This window comes from Heptranchias perlo, unplaced genomic scaffold (assembly GCF_035084215.1).
Source record: "Heptranchias perlo isolate sHepPer1 unplaced genomic scaffold, sHepPer1.hap1 HAP1_SCAFFOLD_70, whole genome shotgun sequence".
NCBI lineage: Eukaryota > Metazoa > Chordata > Chondrichthyes > Hexanchiformes > Hexanchidae > Heptranchias > Heptranchias perlo.
Window position 1 is genome coordinate 2,898,854 of NW_027139729.1, and position 24,142 is coordinate 2,922,995.

General features: G+C 44.7%; 1 protein-coding gene and 1 long non-coding RNA gene across 2 annotated transcripts in view; one reads left to right on the forward strand and one right to left on the reverse strand.

Annotated features, from left to right (window-relative positions):
• LOC137318421 (uncharacterized) overlaps positions 1 to 24,142 on the forward strand; it is a 201,505-nt gene that overhangs the window by 14,768 nt on the left and 162,595 nt on the right. The gene's annotated exons all lie outside the window — the stretch shown is intronic.
• LOC137318344 (zinc finger protein 850-like) overlaps positions 1 to 24,142 on the reverse strand; it is a gene marked incomplete at its 5' end in the record, with an annotated part of 34,019 nt that overhangs the window by 5,511 nt on the left and 4,366 nt on the right. The window contains one exon of the mRNA XM_067981229.1: positions 19,291 to 19,417. Within this exon, the coding sequence (XP_067837330.1) occupies positions 19,291 to 19,417 (127 nt within the window). The remainder of the gene's footprint in view (positions 1 to 19,290; positions 19,418 to 24,142) is intronic.

The window sequence follows — 24,142 nt, forward strand, 5'->3', positions numbered from 1 at the left end:
ATTTTGTATCTCTCAGTCCGTGATACTGTGTGGGATTTATTGTGTATCTTGTGAGTAGTTTGTTTGAGTTTGCGATTCATTCAATATATACAGTCTCTGATGCTGTGTGAGTGTGGGATTCATACTTTATCTGCCAGTCTCTGCTACATTATGAGATATTTGGGATTCATTTTATGTCAACTTTGGTACCATAAAAGAGTGTGAGATTTATTCTGTATCTGTCTATAATTATTCTCTCTGATTACATTATAGTGTTCAATACTGTAGCTTTAATATCTTCATGTTTAAATAGTTTTTTCTCATTTAATTGGTAAATATGGATAAACTTTAGAATTTCATGCTGGAGGTTTTTAATCAGATAATTTGTGTATCTTTGGACTACTGTTAAATCAATATCTCTGTGTACTATTGTGAATGGTAATATATATTTCAAACTGATAATGATTTTTGAATTGGTATATAATGTGTAGTTCAGTCTGTACTATTGTAATCGATACTGTGTTTTTCAGTCTATTATTGTATGAGATTTTTGGACTGGTATGTAATGTGTATCTCAGTCTGCACTAATAGAATTGACACTGTATCTTTAACTCTCATACTATGAGTGTATTATAAACTGGTTTCTAATTTCTTTCCCAGGTTACACTGTCACAGCATTTCTCGGTCTGATGCTGCAGATGAGTTTTGGACTTGGCTGCAATTTGTATCTCATGATACACTATTCAAATGGATACTGTATGTATTAAAGTCACATGTGCGAGTTGTGGGGTGGTATTCAATTGGAATCTCGGGGTACATTATTGGGGTTCATTCTGTCCCTTTCAATTGAGTACTATGTGTGATTTCTATCTGGTATTTAATGTTGCCCTATTGTGAGATTGACACAGTGCCTTTCAATCCGAGAGTGTGATTTTGGACTGGGCTTTTTGTATCCACCTGTCAGCGGGACTGAGTTAGGGGGAAATGGAACAGTGTCTGCCTCACCTGCTCTGTTTGACAGTTAGATTGAAAATGTGTCCCTGGGTCTTGGGATCAGTGTGGGACTGACGACTTCTGCTGTCTGAGACTGTGGAGCTGATGAGCTGTCTGTGATTCCGTACTTACTGTGTGTGAGAAGGAGCTGGCTGCACTGTTCCTTGTGCCTCGGGTGGAGGAAACATCACATTCATTCTGGATCCTTCAAGAAAGAAAATTATCTCTTGTTACTCAGGAACAGGTGAGGTAGAAAATACAAAAGTGATCAGTTTAATATCTCTGTTAATGATTATTATGAATATCCACAAATGAAAACCAGTGATACAAACAGTGTCAATGTCTGACTCCACTGCAGTCCTGCAGCACTCAGCTTCTGCACACCAGGTGTGTTCGACGATTTTAAAACAATTTCGTGACATCCAGACACAACCCAACCCCTGCACTGATCCGTGAATGGGACGACCCGATGGGGCAGGGACCTTTTTAACCGGTCAGGTTTCTCAACTCCTCGAACATGGGACGAACCGTTCACCCGAAACCAAGCAACCGCTGTTTAAAATGTGTCCTTCACACTTCTCACCTGGTGCCTGCAATAGATACTGTTTGTCTAACTCCCCACATCCTGACTGTTCACTGTCCAGTAACAGGGTGAGACTGGAACTAAACCAGGAACATTCACCACTGATTTGGGGAGAGAAAGCAGCAATGATTTTAAATAGCAGGTTCTTCCTATTCTGTCTCCCTTCCCCTGGACACACCCTGTACACACACAGCCCGAGAATGACCTCTCCCTTCCCCCGCTCACTCCATGTTCCGGGACCAATTCCTGATCCACTCCGCCTCTTACAAACAGCCCCCGGACTCCCCCTGACCTTCCCCCGGACTCAATGCCGATCTCTGAGCCCATCTGCGGACACGGTCCCGAAGCGATGAGCTGCTGTAACGAGGCTGCTCTTTGCTCCCTTCCCCCGGGGGCCGTGATCTCTCCATTCCCGGCTGTTTTAAACCATCTTCTTCCGCTCACTGAGGGAATGGCGCCCACAGGCCGAGCTGGGGGAGGGGAGCGCGCATGCGCTCTTCTGCTCACCAACAACCAGCGCTGGGGGCGGGGCTAGGTCACGCATGCGCAGATATCTGGTTTAATTCCCAATACAAAAATCGATGGAAACTTTCCCCAATTGGAATTTTTCCGAGTCTGAGCAAAGGAAGTGGGTCTGGGGGAAAGGTCAGAGGGAATGGGGTCCACAGGCAGTGCAGGAACAGGCACCAGAATGGGAAACAGATGGGATTCCACCAGTGCCTAACGCTGGAATCCAGACTGACTTTACAATCTCTAACTATTAAACGAGATGTTTCCATCCCTGCTGTTTCTCTCGGTATCTTTTGATGGTGAAGAGTCTTTCAGAGATAAAGTGAGCGGTTCTGAAATGAACCTATGGATTCTGTTCATTCGTGGCCCCTTTACTGATAAAACTGATGCGAGGATTTCTCAGACCAATCCTGGAGAAACATCCGAGGAAAGAGTGAGTCGGTGTGTTTGTTGGGACCGTATAGGATTCATATCTGACAGCAAAAGTCACAGATTAACTTAACCGGAGTGAAACTCTCGGTCACTGAGAGTAATACCAAAAGGCCCTGAGCTGCATAACTGCAGATGGTAGAACAGGCAAAAGAGGGTTAAATGTCGCCCATTGTTTTTGTCACTCTCTGCACTGTCCCTGAGTGTGGGATTAAAAGCGTGTCTGTCTCTGGTACAATAACAGTGAGAGATGAGACCGCATCTTTTGTCTCTCCAACGGGATCTTTCTGGATAAAACGCAACTTTACAGATCAGTCTGGAACAAATACTGGAAATGTCTGTCGTTCTCTCTCTCTCTGGTGCTGTATACGTATGTTGGATACTGTTGGCAAGCGTAATATAGACACACTGATTGGAAGTGTAAGACTGACAGTGTGTGTTTGTCTCTCTCTAGTGCTGAACATGAAGGTGGGAGAACGTCTGATATAAAACAGAGAGAATGAGATGTCCGGGACGGGCCTCACAGTAACTGAGGATGTGTTCGGCTCCAGTCCCAGTTCATGGTCATTTTTTTTAACAGATTCAGGGCGAGAGTCTCTGTGAGACGGTAACACTGGCGGAGAAATTCTGCGCCACAACTCAAACACCAACACATGAGATTCTCCAAATCAGCTGGAATAAGGTGTTTGTAAACTGCTGAACCCTTCTGCGAGGGGATGTGTGGGGAGATAGAATCGGGTCTGGGACTGCAATGGAAGGAGGCGGGTTGACTTGTTATCGAAGGGACTGTATTTAGGCAGGAATATTACTGAATGTTAATTGTAACGGGGTTTATTAAAAAGCTCCAGGCTTCTGGGAATCCATGAATATGAAGCCCGAGTCTGTAAGGGTTTGTGCGGAGCGCTGTGCTTTGGTTCTATTATCGAGAAACGGTTTGAAATTGGCGGTTGGAGAAAGCTGGAGGTGGTATTTTTATTCTCACAGTCGTTACCAGGGCGATATGAGAGAGTAAACCAACTCAATATCAGAGTCACATTGAACATATCCATGTACATTCATTATACCAGACATCCGTGGGACTAAATTGCTACCGGGTTTGGATGTTCCAGTTTTATTTTTAATCGTCTGTAATGTAATAAGGAAAACACTTCACGAAACAAGCCCACGAGAGGGCTGTTTTGGGAAATAGAAAAGCAATGATCGATACAGTAGCTCTTCTGAGATTTGGGTTGAGGCACTTTGTTGTTACATTTTCCTGCGCCTGAATTTTGGGTGCTTGATGCTGACACCGAGTGCCTGAAGTGGGACACAGTCCCTTCCCAGCAATGGAGATCCTGACCATGATGGGAGCAATCGTTCTAACTGAACACAAATGATTTCCGCTGTTTTCTGGGTAAATGGTCCATTCTAACCCCTTCATCCTATGATCACCGTCTAATAGTCAAAGGCCGCCATATTAGATCATTGCAATGTTCCAAACCACATCTTATTTCAGGTTGTACAAAACTCGGTGCTGTTACTTTAATTGTGGGGACCAACTCATTCCCATCCATCCTCCATATCCGCTCTCAAGTCTCTCAAACCTTCCGGGTTTGTCCTTCTGTGAGTTGGAGCAAGTGATTCAGTCGCCGTTCCTTGCAGCTCTCATGCCTCAAAGTAGCACTTCTTCGAAAATGGATACAACCGGCTTTTTACTGCTGTTTGGTGAGTCGTGAAACAATTTTATACCAATTCCCGGTCTGAGTGGGCAACTGTAAGCGGGAGAGTGCGACTGAACCCGGCGGTGTCCGAACTCCGGTATCTCAGTGGATGAAAGCAACTCATAATTTGGCGTGGAGCCCTCGACATTGGAAAGCATTCAGAGCGGTTGCTTGCTTGTGCTGAATTCTCTGCGGGTAACGGTGAGGGGAGTGTTACGGTGAGGGGACAATCTCTCTTCATATCGGTATTAAAGTATCTCGGATCTAGTTTTTCTTTGACAATTGAATCTATGAGAATCTGTCTGTTAAAACCTACAGCTTTGACCAACTGTTGGTCACCTGACCTAATATCTCATTTAGCGGCTCGGTGTCACATTTTGTTTGATAACGCTCCCGTGAAGCGCCTTGAGACGGGGTGAAAAGTGGAGATATTGGTCTCCCGATAGCCCAGTTACTGTCTACAGTGTAGAAGTAAGATGTATATAAAAGGAAAATTCCACGATCAACATCCGCTGAGTTTGCTGATCTCTATCAAGGCGGGGGGGAGGGGCGGGGTGGAGTGGGGGCGATGGGTGATAGCAACGATACCATTGGGCTCAGAGCCCCAAAGCCATTGAATGAAATATCGGCCAAGTGTCGCCTTATCGCATCTTATTTCATCTCGAACGCGCCCTGCTATTTTTGGCGGGGCAGTGGGACTAGCTGGATTGCTCATGCATGGAGCCAGCACGGACTCGATGGGCCGAATGACCTCCTGCCGTGCAGTCACCTTCTCTGATTCTCTGATACGAAATGTTCCATGCTTGGAAGTGAGCATGCGCGTTAGGAGGGTGCAGTTATCCAGGGGTCACCACGGCTGACCTCAGGTCAATCAACCCCTGCACTCAGACATGAGCAGATAATGCGATGGGGTATTGGAGGGCGGCCCTGAGCAACTCCCTTCGTGAATACACGTCTTTGGGGGAGATAGAGAGAAAAAAAAGGGGAGAAGAAACATTTGAACACATTCAGTGGATAATCTGGTAAATATATTTTTAGCGACTCAGTTGGTGTTGAGACATTGTTCCCTCTGTCAGAGTTTAAGTTCCTCTTTCTTTGAACTAACCCACCGCTAAGTTGAAACCGCTGTCTTCCGCCATGAAGCCAACTGCTCTTCCTGTTCTCTTCAGGACTGGCCATTTTCAGTTTGCTTGCTTATTTTTCGTCCTCTATTCCATCTTGCATCTCGATTTTAGGGGTTTTGTGATATTTATGAGCGCGTGTGTACTGTCTGTACAACTAAATGTTTCTGGTGAATAATTCAGGCGGCATTCAATTCGAGGAATTTATTTTAACTCCACTTCCTCCTTCAGTGTGCTAGAATTGACCATGTCACTCAGATACAGATCTACACAGTGGGTGGAGACTAAAGTTCCACAGTGAACACAGTGCTGCAGCTGCAAGTTGTGCTCAGCATTAACCCCTTATCTCCAATTTTTCATGCTGTTTTTTGTAATTAGACCCAAGGGCACCTATTGATAATTACCATTGATTAATGGAATTAGTTACAAATTTACACCTCTCGATAGACCTTATTCAGTTATGGTGGTGAAATGGAGAACAAGGGGGCACAATCTAATATATCCCCTTATTGCTAGCTTAGGAGATATTAGGTGGACAATTAAACATCTCTATCAATTTCAAGTGAATTCAATTCAATTTTATTAATAAATGAATGCCTGATAATCAGTGTGCTCCTGCACCACTATTAGGGGTGGATTTCAAAGAATTAATTAATTATTTGGTTAAAAGCCTATCAGAAAGATTGCCACAATGTCTTTTCATTCAAAATATTTCAACACATCTGCTGCACTGTTCTTAATGTCAGGGGTTCCCATTCTGTTTGAGTGTTTTCCCCAAATAGATCTCCTTAATTGTAGCTTCGGAGATGGTCGTTGCAATATTAAATATTTTTATTTATTTTAAGTGTCTTGAATTGTATTTTATTAATAAATGAATGCCTGAGAATATATCCGTTACTGCACCTCTAATAGTGGTTGCTTTCAAAGAATTAATGAATATAACCTTCGGTTGGAAGAAAATCAGAAAGATTGGCACAATTAATTTTCATTCAGTGTGTTTAAACACATTCTTGTTCTGCTGACTGTCCTTACTGTCAGCGGTTAAACTTCCTCTTTGTCCGAGGTGAAGCGCTTCTGAGCTGAAACCATTGGCTTCCGTTCTAAGTATTTGATATCACTGTTAAATTCTGCCTGCAATATTTTCAGATTCTTTACTTATTCATGTTCAATTTACTTCCTCCTTCCATACCGTTCACCCGAATTGTGACATTTGTAACAATGAGTAAACTGTTTGTAAAAGTATCGGTTCCCAGTGAGTTCAAACACCATTCTGTTCTCATTATTTAGACTCCACCTCCTCCTTCAGTATGCTGCAATTGACCACATCACTGAGATATAGATCTGCACAGTGAGTGGAGACTGATGTCCTTAAATAAACGCAGTGCTACTGCTGACCGTTGCTCAGAAAAAAATAATGAAAGGTTTTAATCGAGAAGTTGGGGAGAGACTGTTTCCACTGGTAGGAGGGTCGGAATTTACCGTTTAATCTCCAACTATCACCTTCAAAGATTTGTGTATGTGAATCCCCAGGTCTCTCTGTTGATGCTCCCGCTGTGCAATTTGATCATTTAGGTAATATTGCCTCTTCTCACTCTTCTTTCCAAAATACATCACTTCACACTTCTCTACATTCAATGTCATCTGCCATGTGTTTCCCCATTTCACCAATCTACCAATGTCCTCCTGAGCTCTGCCAATATCCTTCTCATTGCTTACTAAAATTTCAAGTTGACAAGAATTATAGAATCATAGAATCTTACAACGTGGAAGGAGGCCTTTCGGCCCGTCGAGTCTATGCTGGCTCCTTGAACGAGCTATCCAAATTAGTAACACACCCCAATTATTTTCTCCATGACCCTGCAAATTAGTCCCCTTCAAGTACATGTCCAATTGCACTTTGAAAGTTCCTATGGAATCTGCTTCCATCACCCTTTCAGGTAGTGTGTTCCAGATCTTCGCAAACCTCTTTATGCAAACATTTCTCCTCATTTCCTTCTAGTTCTTTTGCCAACTCTTTGAAATCTGTGACCTCTGGTTGAAGACCACTTGCCAGCGGAAAAAGTTTCACTCTAGTTTCTCGATCAAAGCCCCTCATTATTTTGAATACCTCTATTAGGTCTGCCTTTACACTTACCTGGTCTAAGGAGAACAACCCCAGCTTCTCCAATCTCTCCACATAACTGAAATCCCTCATCCCTGGTATCATCCGGGTAAATCTCCTCTTCACCCTCTCCAAGACATTGACATCCTTCCTAAAGTGTGGTGCCCAGAGTTGTACACTGCCAAGGCCTCGGTCACTTCCTTGCAACCATCATAACCCACATCTCCTTACTTACTTCAAATCAAATTACTTCTGCGTTCCAACTTTGGAATAAACACTTTCACACTCCCTGTTGCCTGGACTTTGACCCGCCATTTGTCATCATACTTCTGCGGCTGTGTAACTTCTCAACCACTCCCGTTCTTCAACCGATGATGCCTTTTACCCCGAGTAAAACGTTTACTCTCTTCTATCCTGATCGTTCCTGCTGGTTTAATTCCAAGGGGTGCAGACTTGAGCATATCTGGATCACAACTGGTTTAGCCATCCATCACCAGATATGGCTGACCCAGAATTAGAACAAACACTATGTCCTCTCTGAAAACCGCCTGCTGCTCCAGGATGCCCCTGGGGACCAAAGATAACCTCCAGCTTCTTTTGCCCACAACACACAATCTCCATAAATCTCTTTCCCAGCCCCCTCCACACTCTCCTCCAACAACAAATACGAGGACCTGGTGAACTTCATGAAGTCTTACAGCACAGAGGAAGGCCTTTCGGCTCGTCATGCATGTGCCAGCTTTTAAATGAGCTATCAAATGAATCCCACTCCCCTGATCTTTCACCATCTCTCAGCAGTTTTTCCCTTTTCAACTTTCTATCCAATCCACTTTTGGAAGTTACTATTGAATCTGCTTCCACCACCATTCCAGATCATAACAACTTGTGGCGTAACAAAATTTATCCTCATCTCCTTCTGATTCTTTTGCCAATTAACATAAATCTGTATCCTCTGATTCCCGACCCTCCTGCCAGTGGAAACAGTTTCTCACTACACACTCGAACAAAACCCCTCATAATTTTGAACACCCCTATTAAATCTCCACTTAACCTTCTCTGCTCTAAGGAGAACAATCCCAGTTTTTCCAGTCTCTCTACATAACCGAAGTCACTAAGATTAAGACCATCCATTCAGATGCCTATGCTGCATCCCACAATTCCCAATATCACCAAGCCCAACCTCTCCTAAGTCTCTCCCTTCACCCAGCCCTGATCCTGAGCCTTTTTCGAGTTTCCCTCCGATCTCCATGCATGTACTTTCCGAGCTGAGCTTGTCCATTAGACCCACCTCCTGATCCCTTGACCTTATTCGGAGTAAACAGCTGACTACACAACATCCATTCCGGGCCCCAAACCAGGTGAAATTGTGAATGGTCAGTTTCCTCAGGTACTGTCCTCCTCTTGCAAAACTGCCGTGAGACTGTTTGTTTCCTCTGCTTTCTCCCATTCTGATTGAATGCTTGATCTAAATACATCTCCTTATTTATAGCTTAGGCGATATTAGTTGCAATATTAAATATGTCAACGTATTTTAAGTGAATTGAATTGAATTTATTAATAAATCAATGACCATGAATAAGTCTGTTACTACACCTCGAATATTGGTGGTTTTCAAATAATTAAATAATTATTTGAAATTAACTTTCAGTTGAAAGCATATCAGAAAGATTAACACAGTGAATTTACGTTCAAAATGTTTAACCTCAGGTTTCCTTTTTATGTATTTGCTCTCACTGGTAACTTCAACCTGATGTTATATAGAATTTACAGCATGGAAACAGTCCATTCGGCGTAACTGGTCTGTGCCGGTGTTTATGCTCCACGCGAGTCTCGCCCCATCCTACATCAGCTAACCCGATCAGCATTTCCTTCTACACCTTTATCTCTCATGTACCTATCTAGCCTCCCCTTAAAGGCATCTATACTATTCGCCCCAACTACTCCATGTGGTAACAAGTTTCACATTCTCACCACTCTCTGTGTAAAGAAGTTTCTCCTGAATTCCCTATTGGATTTATTGTGACTATTCTATATTTAGGGCTCCTGGATTTGGACTGTCTCACAAGTGGAAATATCTTCTCTACGATTACCCTATCGAACCACTTTATAATGTTTAAAACCTCTATCATGTCACCCCTCAGCCTTCTCTTTCCTCGAGAAAAGATCCCCAGCATGTTCAATCTTTCCTGATGGGCGTAACCACTCAGTTCTGGCTTCATTCTTGTAAATCTTTTTTGCACCTTCTACACTGCCTCTGCATCCTTTTTTTAATATGGCAACCAGAAGTGTGCACAGTATTCTAAGTGTGGTCTAACCAAGGTTCTATATAAGTTTAACATAACTCATCTGCTTTTCAATTCTATTGCTCTAGAAATGAACCCCAGTGCTTTGTTTGCAATTTATGGCCTTGTTAACTTTATTTGCTGCTGTTAATGATTTGTGAATCTGTACCCCGACATTGCTTCGCTCCTGTGTCCAATTTAGACGCTTATTTTCCAGGGAGTACGTGGCCTCCTTAATCCTTCTACCAAAATGTACCATATAATATTTTCAAATTCTTTACTTATTTGTCTTGTATTTTTAGTCCTCCCTCCAAAGCGATGACACTCATATTATGATGTTCGTGACAGTGAGTAAAGTGTCTCTCAAAGTACCGGTTTCCAGTGGATTCTAACACCATTCGGTTCTCATTATTTAGACTCCACTTCCTCTTTCAGTATGCTAGAGCTGACCATATCACTGAGATATAGATCTGCACAGTGGGTGGAGACTAATGTCCTTCAATAAACTCAGTGCTGCAGTTGCCCGTTGGAATCAGCATGAAGCTTTTAATCCCCGATGTTTCCATATTAATTCCCACCGTTAATGCATCCATCCATCCATCCCATAATAGAGCTCCGACACTTCTAATGCAATTCTGTTTCATGGTGTGGAGATGTGGGAATCTGTAAAAATGCACAATGTTTGGACACACACCCAACCCAGCTGCTTTCCTTTATCTTTCAGTGACGGTTTCACTCTGTCCCAAACCGGGGCTTTTGTGCATTTTGAAGAACTTTTCACGCTGTTTTGTGTCAACAGGCTCAAGGCCACATTTTGATACTGACCATGGATTATTGGAATTATTTGCAAACGGACATATTGATAGACCTCACTGTGAACACAAATTCTCCTCATCTCGCCTCTGGTTCTTTTTCCAATAATTTTCAATCTGACCCTTTGGCCACCGACTCTTCTGCCAGTGAAAACATGTTCTCCTTATTTACTCTATCAAAACCCTTCATGATTTTGAACACCTCTATGAAATGGCCCTTTAACATTCTCTGCTCTGAGGAAAACAATTCCAGCTTCTCCAGTCTCTCCAATTAATTGACGTTCCCTATCCTTGGTATCATTCCAATAAATTTCCTCTGTACCTTCTGGAAGGTCTTGACATCCTTCCTAAAATGTGGTGCCCAGAATTGGAGGCAACACTTCAGCTGCGGTCAAACCAATGATTTATAAAGGTTTAGCATAACCTCTTTGCTTCTTTTCCCTATACCTCTATTTTTAAAGCCAATGATCCTATAAGTTTTATTTAACAGATTTATTGACTTGTACTGCCACCTTTCATGATTTGTGCACATACACCCCCAGGTCTGTCTGTTCCTGCAACACCTTTAAAATTGCACTATTTAGTTTATATTGCCTCGCCTCATTCTTCCTCCCAAAATGCACCTCTTCACACGTCTCTGTATTAAATATCATCTGCCATGTGTCTGCCCATTTTATTACCAGTCTGTCTGAAGTCTGCTACTATCCTCCTCACTGCTTACTACAATTTCAAGTTGACTACATTTTCAACCGAGCTACAAGGTGACGACATTTTAAATAAATATTTTTAAATATTATCCTCCCCTTTTTGAAGCACGTCTCTGTTATTGCCACTATATCATAGTCCCATCTGGCGACTTGAGCCTGCAGCTCACGAACTTTATTTACAACGCTACGTGTGTTTTTTTTATTCCTTCATGGGATGTGGGCATCGCTGGCGAGGCCGGCATTTATTGCCCATCCCTAATTGCCCTTGAGATGGTGGTGGTGAACCGCCGCCTTGAAACGCTGCAGTCCGTGGGGTGAAGGTTCACCCACGGTGCTGTTAGGACGGGAGTTCCAGGATTTCGACCCAGCGACGATGAAGGAACGGTGATATATTTCCAAGTCGGGATAGTGTGTCACTTGGAAGGGGAACGTGCAGGTGCTGTTGTTCCTATATACCTGCTGCTCTTGTCCTTTTAGGTGGTACAGGTCGCCGGTTTGGGAGGTGCTGTCGAAGAAGCCTTGGCGAGTTGCTGCAGTGCATCCTGTGGACTGTACACACTGCAGCCACAGTGCACCGGTGGTTAAGGGATTGAATGTTTAGGGTGGTGGATGGGGTGCCAATCAAGCGGGCTGCTTTGTCCTGGATGGTGACGAGCTTCTTGAGTGTTGGAGCTGCACCCATCCAGGCAAGTGGAGAGTATTCCATCACACTCCTGACTTGTGCCTTGTAGATGGTGCAAAGGCTTTGGGGAGTCAGGAGGTGGGTCACCCGCTGCAGAATACCCAGCCTCTGACCTGCTTTTGTCGCCACAGTATTTACGTGGCTGGACCATTTAAGTTTCTGGTCAATGGTGACCCCCAGGATGTTGATGGTGGGGGATTCGTCGCTGGTAATGCCGTTGAATGTCAAGGGTAGGTGGTTAGACTCTCTCTTGTTGGAGATGGTCATTGCCTGGCAATTGTCTGGCGCGAATTTTCCTTGCCACTTATGAGTCCAAGCCTGGATGTTGTCCAGGTCTTGCTGCAAACGGGCTCGGACTGCTTCATTATTTGAGGGGATGCGAATGGAACTGAACACTGAGGAATCATCAGTGAACATCCCCATTTCTGACCTTATGATGGAGGGAAGGTCATTGATGAAGCAACTGAAGATGCTTGGGGCTGGGACACTTCCCTGAGGAACTCCTGCTGCAATGCCCTGGGGCTGAGATGATTGGCCTCCAACAACCACTACCATCTTCCTTTGTGCTCGGTATGACTCCAGCCACTTGAGAGTTTTCCCCCTGATTCCCATTGACTTCTATATACTAGGGCTCCTTGGTGCCAAACTCGGTCAAATGCTGCCTTGATGTCAAGGGCAGTCACTCTCACCTCACCTCAGGAATTCAGCTCTTTTGTCCATATTTGGACCAAGGCTGTAATGAGGTCTGGAGTCGAGTGGTCCTGGCGGAACCCAAACTGAGCATCGGTGAGCAGGTTATTGGTGAGTAAGTGCCGCTTGATAGCATTGTCGATGACACCTTCCATCACTTTGCTGATGATTGACAGCAGACTGATAGGGCGGTAATTGACCGGATTGGATTTGTCTTGCTTTTTGTGGAAAGGACATACGTGGGCAATTTTCCACATTGTGGGGTTGATGTCAGTGTTGCAGCTGCACTGGAACAGCTTGGCTCGAGGCGCAGCTAGTTCTGCAACACAAGTCTTCAGCACGACAGTTGGGATGTTGTCGGGGCCCATAGCCTTTGCTGTATCCAGTGCACTCAGCCGTTTCTTGATATCACGTGGAGTGAATCGAATTGGCTGAAGACTGGCTTCTGTGATGGTGGAGATATCAGGAGGAGGCAGAGATGGATCATCTACTCGGCACTTCTGGCTGAAGATGGTTGCAAACGCTTCAGCCTTGTCTTTTGCACTCATGTGCTGGACTCAACCATCATTGAGGATGGGGATGTTCACAGAGCCTCCTGCTTCCGTTAGTTGTTTCATTGTCCACCACCATTCACGACTGGATGTGGCAGGACTGCAGAGCTTTGATCTGAGTCGTAGGTTGTGAACTCGCTTAGCTCTGTCTGTAGCATGTTGCTTCCGCTGTTTAGCATGCATGTAGTCCTGAGTTGTAGCTTCACCAGGTTGGCACCTCATTTTTAGGTATGCCTGGTGCTGCCCCTGGCATGCTCTTCTACACCCTTCATTGAACTAGGATTGATCCCCTGGCTTGTTGGTAATGGTAGAGTGAGGAATATGCTGGGCCATGAGGTTACAGATTGTGCTGAAATACAATTCTGCTGCTGCCGCTGGCTCACATTGCCTCACGGATGCCCAGTTTTGAGCTGCTAGATCAAGAAGATAGATGAGGGCTGTGCAGTAGACGTGGTCTACATGGACTTTAGCAAAGCCTTTGACAAGGTACCACATAGTAGGTTGTTAGATAAGGTTAGACCTCACGGGATCCAAGGTGAGGTAGCCAATTGGATACAAATTGGATTGACGGCAGAAGACAGAGGGTGGTTGTAGAGGGTTCTTATTCAAACTGGAGGCCTGTGACCAGCGGTGTGCCTCAGGGATCGGTGCTGGGTCCGCTGTTATTTGTTATTTATATTAATGATTTGGATGAGAATTTAGGAGGGATGGTTAGTATGTTTGCAGATGAAACCAAGATTGGTGGCATTGTGGACAGTGAAGAAGGTTATCTAGGATTGCAACGGGATCTTGATAAATGGGGCCAGTGGGCCGATGAATGGCAGATGGAGTTAAATTTAGATAAATGTGAGGTGATGCATTTTGGTAGATCGAATCGGGCTAGGACCTACTCCGTTAATGGTAGGGCGTTGGGGAGAGTGAAAGAACAAAGAGATCTAGGAGTACAGGTTCATAGCTCCTTGAAAGTGGAGTCACAGGTGGATAGGGTGGAGAAGAAGGCATTCAGCATGCTTGGTTTCATTGGTCAGAACATTGAATACAGGAGTTGGGATGTCTTGTTGAAGTTGTACAAGACATTAGTTAGGCCACACTTGGAATACTGTGTACAGTTCTGATCACCCTATTATAGAAAGGATATTGTTAAACTAGAAAGAGTGCAGAAAAGATTTACTAGGATGCTACCGGGACTTGATGGTTTGACTTATAGGGAGAGGTTGGATAGACTGAGACTTTTTTCCCTGGAGAGTAGGAGGTTAAGGGGTGATCTTATAGAAGTCTATAAAATAATGAGGGGCATAGATAAGGTCGATCGTCAAAATCTTTTCCCAAAGGTAGGGGAGTCTATAACGAGGGGGCATAGATTTAAGGTGAGAGGGGAGAGATACAAAAGGGTCCAGAGGGACAATTTTTTTCACTCAAAGGGTGGTGAGTGTCTGGAACGAGCTGCCAGAGGCAGTAGTAGAGGCGGGTACAATTTTGTCTTTTAAAAAGCATTTGGACAGTTACATGGGTAAGATGGGTATAGAGGGATATGGGCCAAGTGCAGGCAATTGGGACTAGCTTAGTGTTATAAACTGGGCGACATGGACATGTTGGGCCGAAGGGTCTGTTTCCATGTTGTAAACTTCTATGATTCTATGATTCTATGTTCTGAATCTATCCCATTTAGCACGTTGGTAGTGCCACACAACACGTTGAATGGTGTCCTCAGTGCGAACACGGGACTTCATCTCCACGAGGACGATGCGCTGGTCACTCCGACCAATACTGTAATTGACAGATGCATTTGCGACAGGTGGATTGGTGAGGACGAGGTCAAGCAGGTTTTCCCTCGTGTTGGTTCGCTCACCACCTGCCGCAGGCCCAGTCTGCCAGCTGTATCCTTCAGGACTCGGCCAGCTCGGTCAGTAGTGGCGCAACCGAGCCACTCTTGGTGATGGACATTGAATTCGCCCATCCAGAGTACATTTTGTGCCCTTGCTACCCTTAGTGCTTCCTCCAAGTGGTGCTCAACATGGAGGAGGACTGATTCATCAGCTGAGGGAGGACGGTAGGTGGTAATCAGCAGGAGGTTTCCTTGCCAATGTTTGACCTGATGCCATGAGATTTCATGGGTACCAGAGTCAATGTTGAGGACTCCCAGGGCCACTCCCTGCTTGGATTCCAGTTGAAGGAGCTGTCCACGACCGACTGTTACCGAATGGCACATTCCAAGGTCCAGGAGTATGTTCTGAGGGACGCACTGAAGTGAGGTGCTGCCTCCGAAAAGGTTCTTTGAGGAAAGGCGACCATGTAAGGACATGTCACTTTGTATGGTACAGAATGTATTTGAACATATGTACTGTGTTTTGAATTGTAATAATGAGATCTTAGTGTGCACGACCTGTATTGTATTGTTTTGAACGGTAATTGTGACATTTTCATTGAAATGTGTGTATCATTAAATTTTATGAAATAAAGCATATTTTGAAATTTTAATAAAATTTTGTGGCACAAACAGACCAATCACTAAAAGTAGCGACGCAGGTTTACAAAAAGGCGAGTCAAACACTGGGGTTGAATTCTCGAGGGATAGAATTGATAAACAAAGAAGTTATGTTAAACTTGTGTGGAGCCTTGGTTCGGCCACACTTGGATTATTGTGCACAGTCTGGTCTCCATATTATAGAAAGGATATACAGGGATTGGAGAGGGTGCAAAAAAGATTCACAGGGATGATACCAGAACTGAGGGGATATCATAATCAGGAAAGGCTGAACAGGCTGGGACTCTTTTTCTTTTGAAAAGAGAAGGCTGAGGGGTGACCTGATAGAAGTCTTTAAGATAATGATAGAATTTGGTCGGGTAGATGAAGAGAAAATGCTTCCACTTGGGAGGGAGTATAAAATTAGAGTTCATAAATATAAGACTGTCACTGATAAATCCAATATGGAATTCAGGTGGAACTTCTTTACCGAATGAGTGGTAAGAATGTGAAATGCGCTACCACAAGGAGTACTTGAGGGAAATAACGTAGATGCATTTAAGGGGAAGGTAGATAAGCACAAGAGCCATAATGGAATATCGTATCCTGATAGGGTTAGATGGAGTAGGGAGGGAGGAGGCTCGTATGGAGCATACATGCTGGCATAAATAAGTTGGACCGAATGGCCTGTTTCTGTGCTGTAATTTCGAAGTAACTCGATGGAACTCAATGTACTATTTTGGGGGTGGTGGAAGAGCAGAGGGACCTGGGGGCGCATATTCACAAATCTTTGAAGGTGGCAGGGCAAGTTGATAAGGTGGTTAAGCAAGCGGATGGGATACATGGGTTTGTAAAGAGGGGCATTGAATAAAAAAATAGGGAAGTCATGTTAAACCCTTACAAAAGACTGGTTAGGCCTCAGCTGGAGTATTGTATCCAACACTGGGCACCACATTTTAAGAAGGATGTAAAGGCCTTGGAGAGGGTACAGAGGAGAGTTACCAGGGTGATACCAGGGATGAGGGACTTCAGTTATGTGGAGGGATTGGAGAAGCTGGGCTTGTTCTCCATGGAGCAGAAAAGGTTAAGGGGAGATCAAAAAGAGGTGATCAAAATAATTAGGCGTTTTTATAGAGCAAATAGGGGTAATTAAATAATTGGATTGATAACCAGAGGTCATCGGTTTACAATAATTGTCAAAACAACTCGAGCGGAAATAAGGAGAACATTTTTCACACGGAGTATTTTCAAGCACTGCCTGAAAGGATGGTGTCTCTTTTAGAGGCTGTCTTCGTGTCAACATACATATTTTCACTGGGAAACTGCAGGAACAGAGTGAAACGGGTCTGCTTGTGTCCCTGGATTCAATGTATAATGTGGAGAAATCTATAAAATTTATAATTGAATCGGTAAAAGTGAACATGGTCAATACAATTATATGAAAACTGTCAATGCTCATTGTTGTTGGACCAGTCCTTTCTGAGCACAGCTTTTAACTTTATTCCTGAGAGAGGTCTCATTAAGACAAGGTTCTGAACTTTGAGAAGTTTGTGATATATCCACGTCATCATTTACATCGGAGTCAAAGCTGCTGATGTGGCCTGTTTGTTCAAATGACTGTCACTAATAGCAATGATCAGGGGTATAACCGTGTCAGTGGAGATTTACCCCCTGTATAAATCAGGGATCGCTGTAATGAATCCACACAGAGTGCCTGCCGGAGCTGCGGTTTCCAGGCCAACAGAAATCATTGCTTCTCACGGAAATGGGATATTCAGTTATGTATCTGATAGAATGTATTTATTATCCAGTTCTCGCAGCCGTTGGAATCCCAGGTAAGCCATTATCTCAGCTGTTCAAGGTATAAATCGTTATTAAATCTGCTGCTGTACTTGATACTTTTTTTTTCTCCCATCTTGTATTACACAGTGGACTGTTCTGTCCTCAGTCTCTGGTCTTTTGGTCTTGGAGCAGCTGCATTATATGCTTTACGATTTTGTTTATCCAATTCTGGCATTGTTACTGGATTATTCTCTGTGCTGAATGTATTGGAATCAGGTGTCTGGGCTAAGAGCTGGTCTCAGACCATCAGGAGTTGTTCACAGTTTCATGTTGTGGAACTAACCTGTCCTGGAATATTTTTTTCATTGACATGTTTTTAGTGATTGATAATGAGACAGCTCACGGTCTCAGTGTTACAAGGAGGCAGCGCAATGTCCTCCGTCCACAATAATATGGTTCAGTTTAACTGGGATTTCAATGTATTTATTGGTTATCACTATTCCGAAAGTTTATTTAATTGTGTGTGTATCTGACGCCGCTTCAGATGTCTGCCTATTGAACTAAGTTTGCAGCTGATCCTTTTACACCTCATTCTCTGCTTCACTGTCGATGAATTCACTGTAAAATGCAATGTTTTGATGTTATGTTGTATCAGTTTGCACTTTATCTGTTGGAATCATGAGCCCTTCTATTTATCTGCAGACTTTCAGCAGCAGCGGTGATGTTGGCGTTTTGTTAATTGAACAATGCCGCCATCTAACGCTGTACTTTGTAATTACAGGAGAAGGAATTTCAATTGTTGTGAGGTGTGTCTGGAAGTGGCATTCAATTCTGTTCATTCCATGCATTGTAGATGAAGTGAACAGTGTAGGTGAACAGGTGGAGAACGGGATGATCTGTAGAAACATTAAACCGTTCACAGAGACTTCACCATTAAACAAACTTACACTAAGAATAGGATCTTTGGAACACGGGGCTGGTGAGGAGAAAGCAGGCGCAGGATGTTAGGATTTACTCGGATGTCAAAAGGGGCATTGAGAAAGAAATTAGAGAGAGCGGAGAGTTAGAGAGGAGCGACAGAGAACGCGACTGAGAAGGAAAATGAGAGAGAGGGGGCAGAAGAAACGAGAGACAGACAGACAGACGCACACACACTCAGAATGAGAGCGAGAGGGGAAGAGAGAGAGAGAGCAGCAGCGGTGTGAATAATTCATCGGAATGAACTGCGAAACTTCCAGTACAATTGTGAAGAGGAAATGTGACTTCAAGGTTTTATTAGGATGTTGTCAGATTGTGAGAGTTTTATTGTACTCTCTCCGGGTGTGTTTATCACGATCAGATCCTCAGTCTGTTTATGTGAATGTTCCTTTTACTTGTTTACTGACTGAATACATGGACATAAATCAAATGTATTTGAAGAATAAAATCAGTGATTTTTTGATCGCAGTGAATTATTAGAATACTGTATTCTAGAGAATGTATATTTCAGCTTAATTCAACAAAGAACGGGGCAAATTTAATCAATGCATTTTCATTTAATTTCAGTTGCATGTACAAAGTAAATTTGTTGTACACATTATGTAGCCAACGAACTATTCACTGACACCAATAATCACAAAAATATAATGGTTGAATTTATTAATTGGATTGTGAGTTGGACCTATCGATCAGATTTCCTCCAACACTCTGCTGCAGTCTCTCCCTGTGAATCCCAGCCTCTCCTCCCACTGCATTGAATCCTCTGTCTCCTCATCCGTTACTTCTGTTTATCCGCTTTCACAAACCATCTGCTCCTGTCTCCCCTCCAGCTCCGACATGTCCTTTTCTTTGTCTCCCTCCCAATTTCACTCACTGGCTCGGCCCATAGCTGCCCCTTCCAATCCGATTCGAAGTATAAAACTTACCGACGCGGATATTGGTCTTTCCCGTTTTGTGCCGGCCCCTGTCGGCTCTCTTCATCCAGAGCAACAAACCAGCAGCACCTCCCGTTGTCCCCTCACCTTCTCGGACATCAGTCACTTTCCCTTCTGTCTGGAACCCAAATCCGCATTTCATCGGTTCAGGAAAGCACCTTCTCACTTCCCCACCGGCACTGCGCCCTCTCTCGGCCCTTCCAGTGGATCCGGTGTTCAATTTATTCACTTTCTGTATCAATTTCCCAATTCATTGTTTATAATTGTGTTTAAAAACATTTCTCCGCCCGAAAGCGCTGCCCAGGTCAGTGAATCAGTTTCCACCGTTTGATGCAGCAACAAAGCTGGAAATTTCACCCCAGATCCTCTCAAACTGCTGCTTTGGCTCCAGGTCTGATCAGTAATTTCTCTCCTTCCGTTTCTCTCTCTTACAGTTAACTTGGTGGCGATTGTAATCCTGTCCCGAGGAAAGTGCGGACTCTCCAAATGTATCACTCGCTACCTGGTGGGAATGGCGGCGGCCGATCTCCTGGTCGTTATCACTGATGTCATAATGTGTCGCATTGTTGAGATTTATTTCCCAGTTTCATTCTTGACCATTACCCCCGTGTGTCGTTTCATTCTCACCCTGAGTTTAGCAGTGACAGTGGCCTCTGTCTGGTTTACAGTGGTTTTCACCTTTGATCGATTTGTGGCCATTTGTTGTCAGAAGCTGAAAACAAAATATTGCACCGAGAAAACGGCGGCTGTTGTTATCGGGGTGGTGAGTGCGCTGAGCTGTTTACTAAACATTCCCATGTAATTTGTAATTGGCCCGGAATATATAATGGACAATGTACCTCGGGGTTGTGTCTTTAAACCGACATTTTTCACTTCACCCACATTTGCTGCGTTTGACTTGTTTCATCTTGTGTTAACTCCTTGTCTTCCATTCATTCTGATTTTGCTGTTCAATGTTCTCACCGCCAGGCACATTTTAGCGGCCAGCAGAGCCCGCAGGGGACTCCGGGGCCGCAGCAATGGAGAGAATCACAAGGATCCAGAGATGGAGAACCGAAGGAAATCCATCATTTTACTTTTCAGTATATCAGGCAGTTTTATATTGTTATGGAGCGCAGAAGTTTTTTATTTTATCTCTCTGCGTATAACAGACGCCCAGTTCTATACGGTCAGTGACATTGAGTCAGCCGGATTCATGCTTCAACTTCTCAGTTCCTGCACCAACACGTGTATTTATGCTGTGACCCAGACTAAATTCAGAGAGGAGCTGAAGAACGGGGTGAAATACCCACTGAATCTAATTGTTACATTAGTTAAATCATAGAAACGTCTGAAGTCTTTCCATCCGAAATTAAATAAAAAGTTAATTAGAGTCAATTAGAGTTTCACGTTTGGCGGTGACCTAAGACGGGCGGTAGCGGATCGGGCGCCCGTTATTCACCGCGCTTGATTTTACTATCTATTGACATCAATGAGTTCACTAAAGTAACTGATATCAATCGAATACTTGAAATAAATTTGGAAAAAAGCAGACAGGAATTATATTTTACCCGACAAATGCGGTGTTTGTGAAATGATACAAGATGTGATTCTAACATGAAATTATTTGCTGTTATTAGTCTGGAAATAATATGATTTCAATATTAAATGTTTAATCCTGAAATGAATAAAATCAAATCCTCCTTTTCGATTGATGATTATTTCCCATCATACAGACTGCCCGGTGGGATGGACTGAGGGTGAGCTGTCAGGGTCAGACAGCGTCCTGTTCATTGGGACATTTGTTTTGACCAGAACAGAATAATAATGGACCAACACCCGGACCGTTAGTAACTGGTAAAATATTAATGTAATTTCAAACTCCAGTGGGGAGTTCCGGAGATCGTTTCCTCTCTGAGCTGCTGTTCAGCAATGTTTACTCACTGCAGGGAGTTTAATGGGACATGAGGCTGGGCCTGGTTACACAGATCAATAAGGAAACCTCCTGATACATTTCTGAGACAATCAGGGGCCGGGAGATTTCTCACGGCCTCAGCAGGCCAAGGGAAAGCTCTCCGGCTCATCCTTACTCCAAAAAATATAAGTTAAAAATAAACTTCTCAGTGTTCTGGATCACTCAATGCCCATCGATAGGGCGGCTCCTCCTCCCATTCGTCACCAAATTTAAATACTGTCCCAGATACGTCACAATACTCTGATTTACATATTACACGTGGTCTGACCCGGAAACAGGTGGGTGTTGCTCCGGCCGCTCTTCTCAGGACCCGACCCACGATGGTGGAGGCAGGAACTCCAACGTTAAAGGGGCGGTAAGTGACCTGACACCATTTACTCGCCTCTACCACCCCATTTCCGCCAGGCGGGGATAGTTAAAATCGGCCACACCTTTCCTGACCTCCGCCCTAATATCAATCTTCGAAGACCACAAGCTGGTCCATTGTCTCAAACTGCACCGGTTCACAACACGTGGAGGGAAATTTTCACCATCGCTGGGGGCTGAACCGATGGAGTGGATCACCCCCCCTCCCCCCGCTGAAAGAACCGGCCCGATTTTAATTTCTGCTCCCTCAGTTTACCGTCCAAGCAGTGAAGGCGAAATTACCCCCTACGTCTCTGACCCCAAGGTTCGACAGGTGTGTGAATGACATCAGACAGTGTTTGCCAAACACTAACATGAATGTGGGCGAATGGATCCATGTATTCGGGTAAAAGGTGATAACCCCCATCCACAGAGACAGGATCCCTATACCATGGAGTCGAAGAGGGGTTCACCCCCGACAGCAGTGGGACACACTGAAGCGAGGTGCGGCCCAGGCAAAGGCTCTATGGGGAAAGGCCACTGTGTAAGGCTATTTCACCTTGTATTGTACATCATGTCCGAGAAAATATATACTGGGTGTTGAATTGTAAAAATGGAATCGTCGTGTGCACAATCTTTATTGATTATTTTGAATTGTAACTGTCATATTTACATTGAACTGTGTGCATCCTTAAATTTTATGAAATAAACTATATTTTGAAATACAAAAAAAAGTTCCAGTCTCGCCGTCTCTGTTGTTATTGGACAGTGAAGAGAGTAAACACTGCCAGACTGTAAAGATGCGGGGAGTAATACAAAGAGCATCTATTGGGACTGTCGAGGAGCAAAGGGGCTTTGGTGTCAAGGTGCACCAAACAATAAAAGTCCATTACTTTTACTGGCGAAGTTTGGAAATCTAGTGCACATGTATCAAAAACAACATTGAAGATCCCAATTTCGAGCCTGTCGTATCCCAAAGAATAGAAAGATATGCTGTTAGGGTTAGATGAAGAAGGGTGACAGGAGGCTCATGCAGAGCATAAACACCGGCCTTCTGTACATTCACTTGGCACCAAGTGAGAAATAGGAGAATTTTCTTAATGGTGAGAAACTAGGGACTGTAGAGGAGCAAAGGGGTTTAGGTGTCCAGGTACACCAATCACAAAAAGCGAGTGCACATGTACCAAAATAATTTTAAATTTCGAGGCTGTCGTATCCCAAGGTACCACTGTCAGGTACTTCGCCAATTCTCTGGAAATTGCTGATACAATCAGGCCCCACAGCCTCCCTCGCTCGTCCATTCCATACATCTGCATTAAAAAAGGTACATTCAAGCATTCTGCTCATCCTATGCCCCAGGGAGAGACGACTAATAGTGGCGGGAGGACCCAGACCATCAGCCTTATGTGAGTTTAGACATTTCTGTTTTAAATTCAGATTATTGTATTTGCAGTTTTTTTTCCTTTTTTTGGTACATTTCTAATTTTATTTCATTCTTGCACATTTTGCATTTTAAACAAATTCTCCAAACCCTGTGCGCAGTGAGTGCTGAATCCGGGCCCTTTGATTGACAGCTCTCTCCTCCCCCCGACTCCTGGGCTGACACCTTCCACCACGTGACACTCTGAAGCGTCACTCACCTTTGCGCGCTGACGTCACGAGGCGTATGCGCCGCTCGGGCCAGAGGGATGCCGCGCATGCGCCGCGCGGTTCCTGTGCCGCGTTCCCTCAGCAACAGGCCGGCGCCGGGAAGATGATGGCGGGCGGGCGGTGCTGTGGGCGGGGGCGAGGCCGACAGAGGGAGGGCCCGCACCCGGGAGTGGCCTGAGAGGGGAGGGTGGGGAGACGGGGGAAGTTACTCGGGGCCTCCTGCGGGCCTCCTGAATCTCCACTCTGGCAGCGGCCGGTGTCGAGCTGGGCTCGGGGGGGAGTCACTCTCCCGCCTCCCCGTCAAACGGGCCGTGGGTCGGAGCCCAAAAGTGAGCGAGAATCAAACAGCACAGAGAGAGGCCGCTCGGCCCATCGCGCCTGTGCCGGCCCTGTGAAAGAGGCCGCTCGGCCCATCGCGCCTGTGCCGGCTCTGTGAAAGAAGCCGCTCGGCCCATCGCGCCTGTGCCGGCCCTGTGAAAGAGGCCGCTCGGCCCATCGCGTCTGTGCCGGCTCTGTGAAAGAAGCCGCTCGGCCCATCGGGCCTGTGCCGGCTCTGTGAAAGAGCGATCCCATTAGTCCCACTACCCCCTGCTCTTTCCCCACAGTCCCGCAAATTCCCCCCCTTCAAGGATTGACCCGATTCCCTTTTGAAAGTTATTATTGAATCTGCTCCCACCGCCCTTTCAGGCAGTGAATTCCAGATCAGAACAACTCGCTGCCTAAAAACATTCTCCTCATCTCCCTCTGGCTCTTTTCCCAATTCCCTTCAATCTGTGTCCTCTGGTTACCGACCCTCCCGCCAGTGGCAACAGTTTCTCCCCATCGACTCCATCAAAACCCGTCCTCATTTTCAACCCCTCCATTAAATCTCCCCTTAACCGTCTCTGCTCTGAG